Source organism: Aedes albopictus, chromosome 1 (genome assembly GCF_035046485.1).
Source record: "Aedes albopictus strain Foshan chromosome 1, AalbF5, whole genome shotgun sequence".
Classification (NCBI taxonomy): domain Eukaryota; kingdom Metazoa; phylum Arthropoda; class Insecta; order Diptera; family Culicidae; genus Aedes; species Aedes albopictus.
This window is the reverse complement of record NC_085136.1, coordinates 74,115,304-74,129,092: the sequence shown is the minus strand read 5'-3', so window position 1 is coordinate 74,129,092 and position 13,789 is coordinate 74,115,304. Positions and strand designations below refer to the sequence as shown.

Below are 13,789 nucleotides of genomic sequence, written 5' to 3'. Positions count from 1 at the left end.
AGGTTTCAGAGTTCCTTCATAAATTTCCTTAATATTTTCTCCCAGAACCGTTTTTTCAAGTTGTCCCAGTTTCTCTTAGGTTTTATTCCGTAGTTCCTCTCGAGATTTCTCCAATAAGTCTTAACGGAGGTTTTGCAAAATTTGACTGGAATTTTTTTCAAATATTTCTCCGGGAATTTCTTACAAGACATCTTGTAAGTTATTCCAGGAGATATTAAGAGAAAAACTCTTTGACAAAATCCTGCATAAACTTCGGGAGTGATTTGAAAAAAAAAATCAAAAGAGGAACATGCAGAATCTTGGGATAATTTCTGGTAGAGATTCCGGGAAGAGCTCTGGGAATAATCCCGAGTAAATCTGTAAGAAAATAATCTCAGGTGGATCACTGCAAGAAATTAGGTAATTAACTACAAGACAAAGCCTTGGTAAATATCTGATTAAAATTACGGAACGAACTCCATGAGAAATACCACCAGTAGCTCCTGCAGAAATCCCAGAAGACTCTTTGGAGAAAATTCAGGATGAATTCTGAAAAACTCTGAGAGACATCTCAGGATCAACTCCGGAAGGAATCATTCTCCCATATGCTCCGCGAAAAATCTCAAAAGAAATCCCGTGAGAACCTTTGGGAAATATACTAGCTGAAACTTCTGTAGAAATCCGACAAGAAACTCCAGTAGAAAGCTAAATTTCTGGAAGAAATCTCAGGAGAGATCCCGGAAGGAATTCCTGCAGAAAATTAGTGAAAAACTCCTTAAAACCGTTGGAGGAGCTTTAATAGAAAACTCAGGAATAACACCTTCAAGAGGAATCCCGAGAGAAACACCCCAACTAACATTTTTGTTGTATAAGAGTTTAAGAATGCTTTCTTCCAAAGGTGTTTGCTCCATAAGCTGTTATGCAGCTACTTTTGTAAGTAGAGATGTGGAGATCTCGGCATAAATCCTGGTAGAAACCCACGGTAACTCTGGCAGCAATGCTAGGAAAATCTTCAAGAAGAAATCAATCGGCATTCCGGAATCCAAGAAGATTCTCAAGTAAAAATCCCGGAAAGAAATGTTCGAATCTTGGAAAACGGCTGGTAAGAACCCAGAAGAATTTTTGGAAGAAATTCAAGAAGAAATATCAAGACCAATAGCATGAAAAATACGGAAGGAGTCGTGTAAAACACCCTGGCAAGAATTTCAAGTGGTATTTCCAAACAAAATCCAGAACGAAACCCTGACATAATTTCTGGAAAAATCATTGTAGCCGATTTTCAAGATGGGCACACAAACACTACATAATCGAAGGCTTTTGTATTCAGACCAATGATGTAGTAAACTCTGTGGACTCTAAACTATCTTGGAATGACTCATGAAATGCCAAGGAGATTAAGTTGGATGTGTAGTGTTACAGTTCATTGTGAGAAAAACTGCTGTTACTGTCAAGAGCTAAACTTCAGGACAGTTTGGACGACCCTTAGTGTCCCAAAGGTTCACAATAATATATTGTACACTTCAGATTGGTCCAGTAACCGCGATTGATAATGCAACGTTACTTAGTATATCAGATATGGCCGCAGTTACGAGTCTTGTCCTGAAGTTCTCAACACCAAGATAGTTTGGCTGATCTGGAATGTTCCTAAAGTGTCTCTAAATGACATATGAGATTTCAAGAGCATCACGGATCCCAGCAGAGTGTGCAATGTTATTATTTATGACGAAAACACATAAAGTTATTCTTGTAGATTTGAAGGACTTCATTATAGGACAGTTTGGATGACCTTGAATGTCCCAAAATTGATTATAACATCAAGTAGACTTCAGATTGGCTATGGCTGCAGTTACGAATGTAGACCTGAAGCTCTGAACTCCAAGGTAGTTTGGATGACCAGGAATATCCCTGTAGTGCCTATAAATGACATTGTACATTTCAAAAACTTCACAGATCCCAGTAGATTATGCAATGCTATTAATATTTTTTTTTTTTTAATCACTTAACCTAATTTACAGCTCTATTGTCCACTGGGGCACTACGTGAGCAATTTCAATTGACAGCTGCACTTACATTTTTGTACAGCGCCTAGATTCTATTCTACTTTATCGAACTGGTTGCCTTTCTGCTGCTTTCACTTTTTCTACTTTATACCTAGTAGAATGATGAGCACAAGGATGATGATGGATGGCCGTTGTTCTTTTCCAGTCCGATTGGGGGGTCCATTATGAGTAGCAGTTCACCGAAGTCCAGGTATCCGGGTCCGTTTGAGCCATGGGGCTCAGAAGAGGGTCAGTGTCAGTTGCTCTCGGAGGAAAAGCAACTGACGAAAAATTGCATGTGCCGGGGCTGGGAATCAAACCCATGACCATCCGCATATGAAGCGAACGTGTGACCAACTACGCCACGGGCCCCGGCCCAAATGCAATGCTATTATTTATGGCGAAAGCACATGAAATTATTCTTGTAGATTTGAAGGTTAAATGATTACATATGAACGTAACCGATATTCAAATTCCGCTTTTAAAACAACTAATATGTCAATTATTTCGTTTTATGGTGTTCAGGATGTTCTAGGTTGCCACTTAAGTCTCAAATACAAATATTACAATTTATCCTTAATAGAGGACTCAATTTGCAAAAACTTTAACGAAGTCAGTAATATGTTTTATTGAATGTGTGAATTTATACATCCGTTTCTATGTTGGGGTCATATATGACCTTTTCGGCTCCAAACCCGTTTTCAATGATTTATGCGATTTATAAGGATTCCTGATCAATATAAACCCCCAGTGTATCCGTAGCTGTCCGTATTCCAATACAGGCCAAACATTTCAATAGGTCCAATCTGCTTTTGAGAGGCTCTCTTTTTTCATTTTCTCTTTCATTTATTGCAATGATACACTTTTCAACTATTACAAATTAAAAGACGATTGTTTTGACCATCGTTCAATGCAAGGAGACAATCATAATACAAATAAACAGCTGAGATATTAACGAACAAGAGAGAAACCAAAGAGAGCCTCTCTTCTGCAGATAGGACCTTTAGACATGTTTGGCCTGAATAGCCAATGCGCGCGCGCAGGAACGAAAAAATCTCACGGATATAACTTTGAATACAGCTTTTTTCGAGGTTGGTTCATCTCTATTTGTAAGAGTTGTGAACGTAGTGCACAGTCCGAGTCCTGTTACGGTCGCCATGTTAGCATAGCAAAAATTCACTTTCAGGGAAAAAATGTATAGAGTTTTGCACACCGCGATTACAGAGGCAAGTTTTTATTAAGTCTGTGACGTATCATGGCCTTGTTGTTTATGATTCGGACTTACTTTTGATAGGGCTTCTCCAACAGTTCATAAGATGCTTCTGAAGATTTCTTCAGAAGTTCCCTCTGGAATTGTTCCAGGAAGTTCATCTTATTCTTAAAGTGGGATTGCTCCAAGAAGTAATCACGGGATTCCTCCAAAAATAACTTCCGAGATTTCTTGAACAATTCCTTTTGATATTCCTCAAGAGTTCTCTTCTGAGATTACATCAGACGTTCCTTCCGGGAACTTTGCAGGAATCTCGCCAAGGATTTCTTCCGGGATTCCTTCTGAAGTTCTTTCCTGGAATGCCTCAGGAATTCATTCCAGGCTTCCTTTAGGAACAACTCCTACAATTCTTGCGAGGGTTAGTTCAGGACTCCCCAGGAATTTTTTACGAGGTTACTTCAGGAGTTTCTTTTGGAAATTTTCCAGGATTTTCTTTGTAAATTCTTAGATTTATCTAGGAATCCTTCCGGGAATTCTCCAAAAGAATCTTCCGGAATTCCTACAGGAACTGCTTCCGAGATTTATACATGATCTGCTTCAGGAGTCCTTTCAGGAATTCCCTCTGGGATTCCCGTTGACTCGTCAATATTTATTTATTTATTGTCGTCAATCAAACGTAGACCAGTTTCAATACATTTCATGCTTAATATCTATTTATACATATTTTATAGTTATAATTGTTATTAGTTCAATTTTTCAATTTTTCAATCATTCTTCATATAAAGGCTATATCTATCTGCTATTTTATTTAGCTTCTACGATTCCGAATGTTTTGAAAATGTTTCTTCAACTGCGTTCTAGTCATATTTAGGTCAATCATTTCACAATGCCTATTATAAGTGTACATCATTTGATTTAACGGTCCATATTTTGCATAATCAGCATGATGACGTTCCGCTGTAAACAAATTTCTCTCACGTAGATGCCGGCTGGGAGCATAAAAATTTAATTTGGACAATAATTCAGGTGAATCAGTACGCTGTGAGACAATATCAGTAACAAACGATACCATAGCGTAGTCACGTCGTTCTTTCAATGTCTGAATGTTGATCAGCAAACAACGTGCTTCGTATGAAGGCAAAGGAAATACTGTCCATCCTAACTTACGGAGTGCGTACAATAGAAACTGCTTCTGAATTGACTCTATGCGTTCTTCATGTTTTTTCATGTAAGGAGACCAAACAACGCTGCAATACTCTAATATTGATCTCACATACGCAATGTATAATGTTTTTATAGTGTATGGATCCTGAAAGTTATAACCAAAACGTTTTATAAACGATAACATATTATATGCTCTATGGATAATTGTATTATAATGTTCTACAAACGTTAATTTTGTGTCTAGAATTATACCCAAATCTCTTATTTTTGAACATTTTTCAACAATTTGATTGCCTAGCTTTATTGAGACATCTGATGGACATCGTTTTCTACTGTACGTTATATGATTGCACTTTTTTACATTTAATTCCAATAAACTTTTTGAGCACCATACATGGAATATTTGAATTTCATTCTTAAATACATCGGCGTCATCTTTATTTCTAATTTCTAGGAACAGCTTCATGTCATCAGCATATATAAGAACATTTAGTTTTTTTTAGTATAAAGGAGATATCGTTAACGTATAAAATAAAAAGAAGAGGCCCCAAGTGTGAACCTTGGGGAACTCCAGATGTGACATTGATTGGTTTTGATTTTTTCTCATTGAATCGCACTATTTGTTGACGATCAGTTAGATAAGACTTGATCCAGCTGAGGAGCCCCGTTGCAATTCCCATATTTTCAAGCTTGTAAATCAACATAGGAATGTCCAGTCTATCGAATGCTTTGCTGAAGTCAGTGTAGAGAGCTTCCACATGATTACCGTTTTCCATTGCATTCAAAGAGTAATTGACAAACTCAAGCAGGTTAGTGGCTGTTGAACGGCCTTTGAAGAAGCCATGTTGAGAATTAGTTATTCTATTTTTAATCTGAACGAAAACATTTCTGTTGATGATCGATTCAAATAATTTTGGTATGCATGAAATAATAGCAATTCCACGATAATTTCGAACATCACATTTTTTACCAGACTTATAAATGGGTATAAGGAAAGATTTTTTCCATTCCATCGGGAATTTACCAGATTCCAGCGACATGTTAAATAACCAAAATAATGGAGTTGTAAGTTCAACTGCTAATGGTTTTAAAAAAGATGGAGGAATTCCGTCTGGTCCAGAACCTTTTGTGATATCTAGGTCATTTAATCTAGCAAAAATGTCTTTAACATTAATGTGACTAACACTAACATCGTTTGGAAAATCAGGAAAATAAGAAAAGTATTCAAAATCACGATCGTTATCTGAAAAATTTGTGTAAGTTTCTTGAAAGAATGATGCAAAAAGATTGCAAATGTCTTCTGAATTATGTCCTTCTTTTTCGTCTAATGTCATTTTGGCCGGAAAACTGGCTGACTTTAACTTGGATTTAACATAATTGAAAAAGTTCTTTGGACATGACTTAATTTCACTTTCAGTTTTTACATTATAATCAGAAAGAGCAGAAGACATTGCTGTATTAAGTTGATTGCAAATGTTCAAATACTTCATCAAATTTTCTTGATTTTCGTATTTTCTATATGTTTTATGAGCCTTCTGCTTTCGATTTTTCAAATTCAGAATTTGTTTGTTGAACCAAATTGGATTTTTGGAATTGTAATTTCGTCGCTTTTTCGTAAGCGGAACTTCTTCTTGAATAATACCCGATAATATTTCGTAAAAAATTCCCACAGCGCAATCAATACTTTGTTGACGCCTTAAAATAGATTGCCAGTTTGTCCTATTTAATTTAGCCTTGATATTGTCAAAGTTTGCTTTGTTGAAATCCAATACATTTTCATATTCACATTCGATGGGAATGCTATTATTATGTACAAATACAGAGTACTCAATTGCCGTATGAAATACTTCGTTTTTCCATAGCGGTGCAAGAGATTCAATTACACAGAAATCTTCGTGTGTGTTCGTCAGTAAAAAATCTAAGAAATTGTTTTGTTCGTTTTTCACGTGATTTATTTGATTAAGACCTAGAAAGGCAATTTTCTCAAAAATAAATTGTAATGTATCATTGTCACCAATAACTGGTAATAAAATACTCTCATTTTCTGCATCAGGAATAAAGTCTGCATCACGCTGATTAAAGTCACCATATATGTGTATTTTATATTCAGGAGGAAGCCGAGACACAATTTCATCGGCTGTTTGAAAGAACTTTTCATAAGTTGATTTGCATGCTTGATCAGGTGGGAAATAAACTGAGGCGAAAATGTGAGTTTCACCATCAATATTAGTTTTGACCCACACGTGTTCGAACTCTTTAAATTTTGGTGAAATTATATGTTCCGAGTTATACTTAGTTAAGATTGCAATGAGTACTCCTCCTCCAGATTGTCTTTGGCTTAATACTAGATCACGGTCGTCTCTAAACACGTTATAATCGCTACCAAAAGCTTCCTCGTTTTTGACACTGTCACTCCAGCTAGTTTCAGTGCCCAGTATAACTGAATAATTTGAACTCAATATATTTTTATGAATTGCATTCAACTTTGATGCGCTACTCATACGATTAAAGTTTTGGCAATAGATAACTATTTCAGTAGCAGGTGAGTTCTTAGTAAACGATGATAGCTTGTCAATGTCAGAAATTACATGATTATTATTATTAATTATTGGTAATTGTTCATTAACAGTTAAAATACCATCAATATTCATTTCACTATCGTCATTATGTAAATTAGTAACAATACATCTGCTACATGTAAATATACTATTGTTACCTTCATCTAAGGAATGCGTCAAATCTAGTGAAAACACTGACAGCAACAGGGTCTGTTCACTCGTGGTTCTGGATGAACGTCGGTGGTGCGGATACCGTTAACATGCACTGGTGTGGCTGCATCATTTCTATAAGAGGTCTTTGGACTGTTTCTATGGGTCATCGAATTTGTTCCATTGCTAGAGGTATGTCCATCCGAGAGGTAAGGGTTCCGTTCGTCAGCAGGGTACGGGTTCAGCACTTCTCCTCTTTGAAATCTTATAGTTGGTCTATATGGTGCGGGTGGAGGTCCCGAAAATCGCTCCTTTGCGGCGGCCAACAGTTCTTTATCCAATGGTAGGGCATTGGTGTTTCGTTTATCATTGCTGCGTTTATGTGTTTGATTACGGTTGGGGTAGGCTCTGCTATTGTTACTTTCAACGTATTGCTGCTTCCTACGCTTCTTCCTCAATTTTGCCTTATCTGCAGCTTTTTGTTGATGAAGGCGACGTAGTTCGCGCGCATCGAATTCCGACCAGTCCGCCTTCCACACATTACGATTACCAAGTTTACGCCATCCGGAGTTAGTTGTTTGTGTGGATAATTCTACCTCCAGGCTGGGGGGTGATTGTACCTTTTGCGAGGCAGCAGTCTTATTTCCCAATGAGTTGACTGCGCTGCTAAGTGTTTTCAATTCATCAACGATATCTGCTGTTGCAGTTAGATTCGTTTGACTTGAATTGTGTTCTGAGCAGTGATTGGCCATGTCAATGATTAGACCACTGACCTTTTCAAATTCAGAACAAATATTCTGAAGTTCTCTTGTTAGGTCAATGGTCAATGCCTCTACGTATTGCATTATGTTATTTTTCGTAGCCTGCATCGAAATATCGAACAGCGATGTGAGGTGGTTTTTTATTGCAACCTCATCATTCTTGGCACCCGAATTCAGGTCATTTTGCTTTATAGCGTTGTTGTTATCGATGACGGCAGTTTTAAGTTCACTGAGAAGCATTTCCATGCTTTCAAAACCATCACCGATGTTTAAATTGTTAAATTTTGTTGCTAGCTTGTGATTAGATTCCAGTACTAGCTTGTTAAGTTTGATGCTCTCCTGCTGCTGACTGTAGAGCTTGTCAAAATTGACCTCTAATACAAAACGTTTCTGGCATTCGTAGCATAAAGGAAGCATATATGTAAGAATGCTCTTCTCGTGATTCCTCTGGGCGCCGACGCATGCAGCATGGAACTTTTTCCCGCACGAGCCACTGCAGTACCAAACGTGCTTGTCGTCACTTACGGTGCAATTAATTATCGCGCACGGCATGATTCACTTACGCAGCAATAACGGACACAAAAAAAAAACAAATTAAATTAAATCGCGCGCGGCTTACTTTAAACGGAGCAAATTAAAAACGCGTCCAACCTGTTCGACGACTGTTAATGAACCCCGGGAACGTCTATCGAAATACCTCAAAAAACTCATCCGGGATTCCTCCAGTAACTTCTTTCAGGATTCTTTCGGAAACACTTTCCGGGATTCCTTGGGAATGTCCTCCCGGGATTCCTCCGGAAACTTCTTCCAGGATTCCTCCAAGAACTGCTGTCGGGATTCCTCCGGGAATTCTTTCCGGGATTCTTTTAGAAACTTCATCCAGGATTCCTTTAGAAAGTCTTTTCTTGATTCCGCCAGGAGTTCCTCATAGATTTCCTGCAGATCCTTCTGGAATGGAAAACCCATTCTGGAATCCTCTCGGATGTTCCTGGAATAAAAATCATCCAGGAGTTATTTACGGAATTTCTTCAGGAGTTTTCTTTGGCATTCTCTGGAAGGAGTTCCGTTCCTTATGAAGTTCCTACAGGAGTTCCTTGAGAAATTCCATCAACAACATCTCAAAGAATTCCTTCATCAGCTTCGTAAGAAATCCTCTGAGGGTTGTCTTCAATAGTTTATTCCAGGATTACATTTGTGCTCATTCTGCGAATGGAGTGACGTGAGAAAAGTCGGAGTCGTATATCGAGGTGAGAAATCTCGACTCGAATGAGGTGACTCTCCATTTGATTTACACGGCGAGTCACTTCATTCGAGAGTGGATTCCTCATCTCGATATACGACTCCGACTTTTCTCACGTCACTCCATTCGCAGAATGAGCACAATTCTTCGAGGAATTCCAGAAGGAAGAATATGACTACATTCCGAAACAAACTATTAGGAGAATCACGTATGGAATACCTGGAGGAATCTGTGAATGAATTACGGAAGGATTCTCGGAAACAATTCCTGGAGCATTCACGAAACCCTTGGGGAAACCCCGGATGCAAACTCCAGTAATCCCAGAGAAATCTCAGTAGGAATTCCATAGGAAACTTCTGAAGGAGCTTCAAGAAGAATCTTAGATGGAGCTCCCTAAGGAATTACAGAACGAACTCCTAGAAGAATTAAGGAATAAATTTCTGGAGACACCACGGGAGCAATTTCTGAACAAATCTTAGGTAAAATTTAAAATTGCTGGAGTAATCTCAAAAGGGATTTCCAAAGAAATCTCGGAACATTTCCTGTAGACTTTTTGGTAGGAAACCAGGAACCCTTGGGGAAACCTCACAACTGCGGAGGAAATCCGGGATACCTACAAGAATTTCTTCTGAGATTTCTCGTGGAGTACCCCCAGGAGTTCTTTTCGGGTTTCCTCAGAGAGCTATTTCGGGGATTTATCAAAAAGTTTCTTCTGAGGCTCCTAAAGAGATATCATCCGGGATTCCTTCAGAATCTCCTTCGGGGATTTCTCCAAGAATTTCTTGTGACATTCCCCCAGGAGTTCAAGGATTTCTCCAATAATTCCTACCACGATTCTTCCAGGAATTCCTAACACGATTCCTCCAGGTATTCGTTCCGAGATTTCTTCAGGAATTCGTTCCGAGCTTTCTTCAGGAATTCGTTCCGAGATTTCCTCAGAAACTTTTCCTGAGATACCTTCAAGATTTCTCGATTCTTCCAGGAGTTCCTAGATACCTCCAGAATAAAAAAAAACTCTTGAAGAAGTTCAAGAAGGAACTTCTGGAGGTATTCCAGAAAAAAACTTCTCACTCAAGTTATCTCCGAAGAAAGAATCCTCAAAAAGAGGAATCCTAGAAGAAACTCCTTGTGAAGTCCCAGAGGGAATTCCTAGAGGAATGACAGAAGAAACTAATTAAGGAATTCCAGATGGAACTTTTGGTCAATCTCAGAAAAAAAAACATCCTGGAGGAATCCTACAAGAAACTTCGGGAGGAATCCTCAAAGAAAATCCAGAAAGAGATCCTGGACAAATCTCAGAAGATAGAATCCTCAAATGGTAGAATCCTGGAAGGAACTCGATGAAAAAACTCAGAAAAAAAGCTCCTAATGTAATCCTTTAAGGTGATGATATGACGAAACCACACCCAAAATTTTCAAGAGCACAAATTTGACGAATCAAATAATGGTTTGCGCTGAAAAAATAAACGATTGGTTACCCGCTGGTGGTGACCAATCGATAAACTTTCCCTTGCAAATCTTCAGATTTGTGCTCTTGAAAATTCGGGACTTTAAAGAGCTTCTAGAGGAATCTCAGAAGAACTTCTGGAGGATAACGGAAGTTATTCCTGGAGGAAACTCGGAAATACTTCCTGGAGGATTCCAGGAACCACTGAAGAAATTCTTATCGAAATTGTAGAAGAAATCTCTGAAGAAATCCTATAAGAAATTCCTGGAGGAATTCCAGGAACAACTCTCAACTTAAAGGAATCTTAGAAGGAACCCCTTCATGATGCAAAGAAGATTCTTTTATCTCCTGGAAGAATCACAGAGAGAACTTCTGAAGGATTTCTGAACAAACCCAGAAGAATGTCCCTAGGAATACCTAAAGGAGTTCCTGTAGGAATTCCTGAAGAAACTCCTGGAAGAATTCCAGAGGTGACCTCTGAAGAAATTTTGGATAAACTGGAAAAATCTGAGAAAAGATTCTCATAGGAATCATATAGAAGGAAATCCTGAAGTAATTCCCGAGAGAATCTCTAAAGCAACTTCTGGAGGAAATTCAAGGAATTTCTGGAGGAACCTTAGAAAAAGTTTTTAAGGAAATTCAGTAAGGCACATTGCTCATAGCGCGCGAACACACATGTTAAATTGAATCACGCTACTTATTCTTGATTTAGTAAAATTTAGCTAACCACGAAGTCCGAAGCGCAATCTCACCAGGATTCTACAATAATTTCCACAATTCCACTGGATTTTCGCCCAGACCCCCAGCGGAATTTCTTCCCCCGAAACTCACAATTCGGGTCTGTCCAAAAACCCACCCAATAGTTATCACCGGGTAACGTACAAAAGGCTGAAACATAAAGGCTGAAATTACAAAAGGCTGACTGCATTAGAAGACTGAAATAAGCTTAGGCTGAAAATGTGATTTGACTAGATTTCAAACGGAGCAGGACCAGAGGAATAATGCTAAAGATAAAAAAAACATCACTCAAAAGAACAGCTCGCGTTTAAAGATGGAAACATTATGGGGATTTCTCCAGGACTTCCTTCTGGGGAATCCTCCAGAAATTCCTTCTGGGGATTTCTCCACTTGTTACCTCTCTCTTCTTGAGGTTTCTTGAGAATTACTCCGGGAATTCCTTCTGAAGATTTCAATGGATGTTCCTTCCGGAGATTTTTTTCAAGAGTTTTCCAGGATTTTTTTTTCAGAAGTTCATTCTGGTAATTTCGTTGACAGTTTCTTCATAAAATTTGTTCAGGAAATCCCTTTGGGGGTTCTTCAAGGTCCACTTCCATCTGGAGATTTTCATTAGAACTTTTTCCTTGAGGTTTCAATGAAAGTGCCTTCAGGGAGAATCTCCAGGTGTTGCTTCTGGCGATTTTTCCAGGAGTTCCCACTGGGGAGTCCTCCAGAAGTTTCCTCTGAAGATGTCAATAGACATTTTTATAGGGAATTCCTCGAGGAGTTCCCATTGTACATTTCTCCAGAATTATTCTATCTAGAATTTCCTTTAGAAATGTCAATGGAAGTTCCTATAGGTTTTTTTTTCCAGGAACTCCCTCTAAGGTTTCCTCCAGGAGATCCTTCTTGGGATTTCTCTAGGATTTTCCTCTGGAGATACCACCAGGAGTTTCTCCTGAGGTTTTCTCTAGGATTTCCCTATGAAGATTTCTCTAGGTGATCCCTTCGGACATTTGCCCAGGAGTTCCCTCTAAAGATTTCAATGGAAATGTCTGCACGGAATTTATCCAGGAGTATTCTCTGCGGATTCCTCCAGGAGTAATCTTTCAGAAGTTTTCTCTAATGATTTCAATGCAAAAATCCCTCTATTTTTCGAGGAGTTCCCTCTGAGGTTCCTCCGGGTGTTTCTTCTCGAGTTTCCTCCTGGAGTTCCCTCCGGTAGAAGATCTTTCTGAGAATTCTTCTAGAAAATTCCTTCCGGGAATTTTCCAGCAGTTTGTTCAGAGGGTTTCTCCTCAGGTGTTCCATCTAGTGAATCTTCCAGGAGATCTACAGAAAGTCCTTCAAATTTCTTCAAAAGTTTGTTTTGAGGATTCCCCCAGGGTAGTCACTTGCGGATTTCTTCTGAAGCTTTTTCTAGAGATTTTTCCACCTGGGGAGTCCTCCAAGTGCTTTTTTTCTCTCGAGATTTCTGCAACAGTTGCCTGTTGGTTCGAAAATAACGAAACGAATGAAAACACCGAAAACGCCTAAATGTATGCACGTTCTAATGTGCATATCAATTGAACACCCCAAGTTCTCCATACAAACTTCGGTCATAAACTGTGAAGGCCCGGTCCAATTTTTTTTTCAAAAATTCTTTCCCTATGACACTTCTAGGGTCCCAAACCCCTGTTCTTTTTTTTTCTCATCCCATAACACTAAATTTTGTAAAATTTTGTCGAGCAGTGTAAGTTTAGTAATTACCGACAGAACACTTACCAGCGAGCTCAGTTCCCGTTTGAAAATCCTGGAGTTGATCAGCTCTCCGCTCTGAATTATACAGTCGAGGAACAGCGAGCAGGAAGCCGGTCGGTTTTGCAGCATTTGCTGGAACTGCTGAAGGGATGCGATGGCCGCCTTGGCCTGGTGGTTACCCTCGGTTGCCTTCGAGATGAGCGATGGCAACGTCGAGGAAGGTGTGGAGCTGCAGATTTCCGCCGGCAGTAGCAGATGCATTTGGTGTAGGATTTTCCCGAGGAGTATGGTGGCCCGGACCGAGATGAACGTATCGCTCGAGATGATCACCTCGACCAGGGCATTCAGCAGACCGTTTTCGATGAAGCAATAGAGCAACAATGCGAGGTGTATGTCGGAAACGTTTGGCACACGGCTGGCCAGCGACGGAAGCACGGCCATTCCTTCGGCAGCCACAAAGCCCTCGTTCAGACGCCACGAGTCCTGATACTCGGCCGGATCGACCACCGACAGGGCCACCGAGTACTCGTCGGACCAGACGGGCTGCGGCAGACCGAGTAGTTCGTACAGCAGATCTAGCACGGCTTTGCGCACCTCCAGCTGGTTCAGGTAGAGTATATCGATGATTGCTTTCAGCCCGGATGGCTTCGACGGGTTGCAGAACTCGATGGTTCCGGCCCAGCTCCGCAGCACGGATAGCAGGGCCAGCCTGCTGCATGTAAACCGCAAGTCGCGGGCATCTTTGTTCTTATCCATAATACCTAGTGGGATGGATGTGGAAGAG

General features: G+C 39.6%; 1 protein-coding gene across 1 annotated transcript in view; it reads right to left on the bottom strand.

Moving 5' to 3' along the window:
* Positions 1-13,789, bottom strand: part of LOC109422082 (rapamycin-insensitive companion of mTOR) — a 71,199-nt gene that overhangs the window by 20,333 nt on the left and 37,077 nt on the right. The window contains exon 3 of the mRNA XM_019696717.3: positions 13,030-13,766. Within this exon, the coding sequence (XP_019552262.3) occupies positions 13,030-13,766 (737 nt within the window). The remainder of the gene's footprint in view (positions 1-13,029; positions 13,767-13,789) is intronic.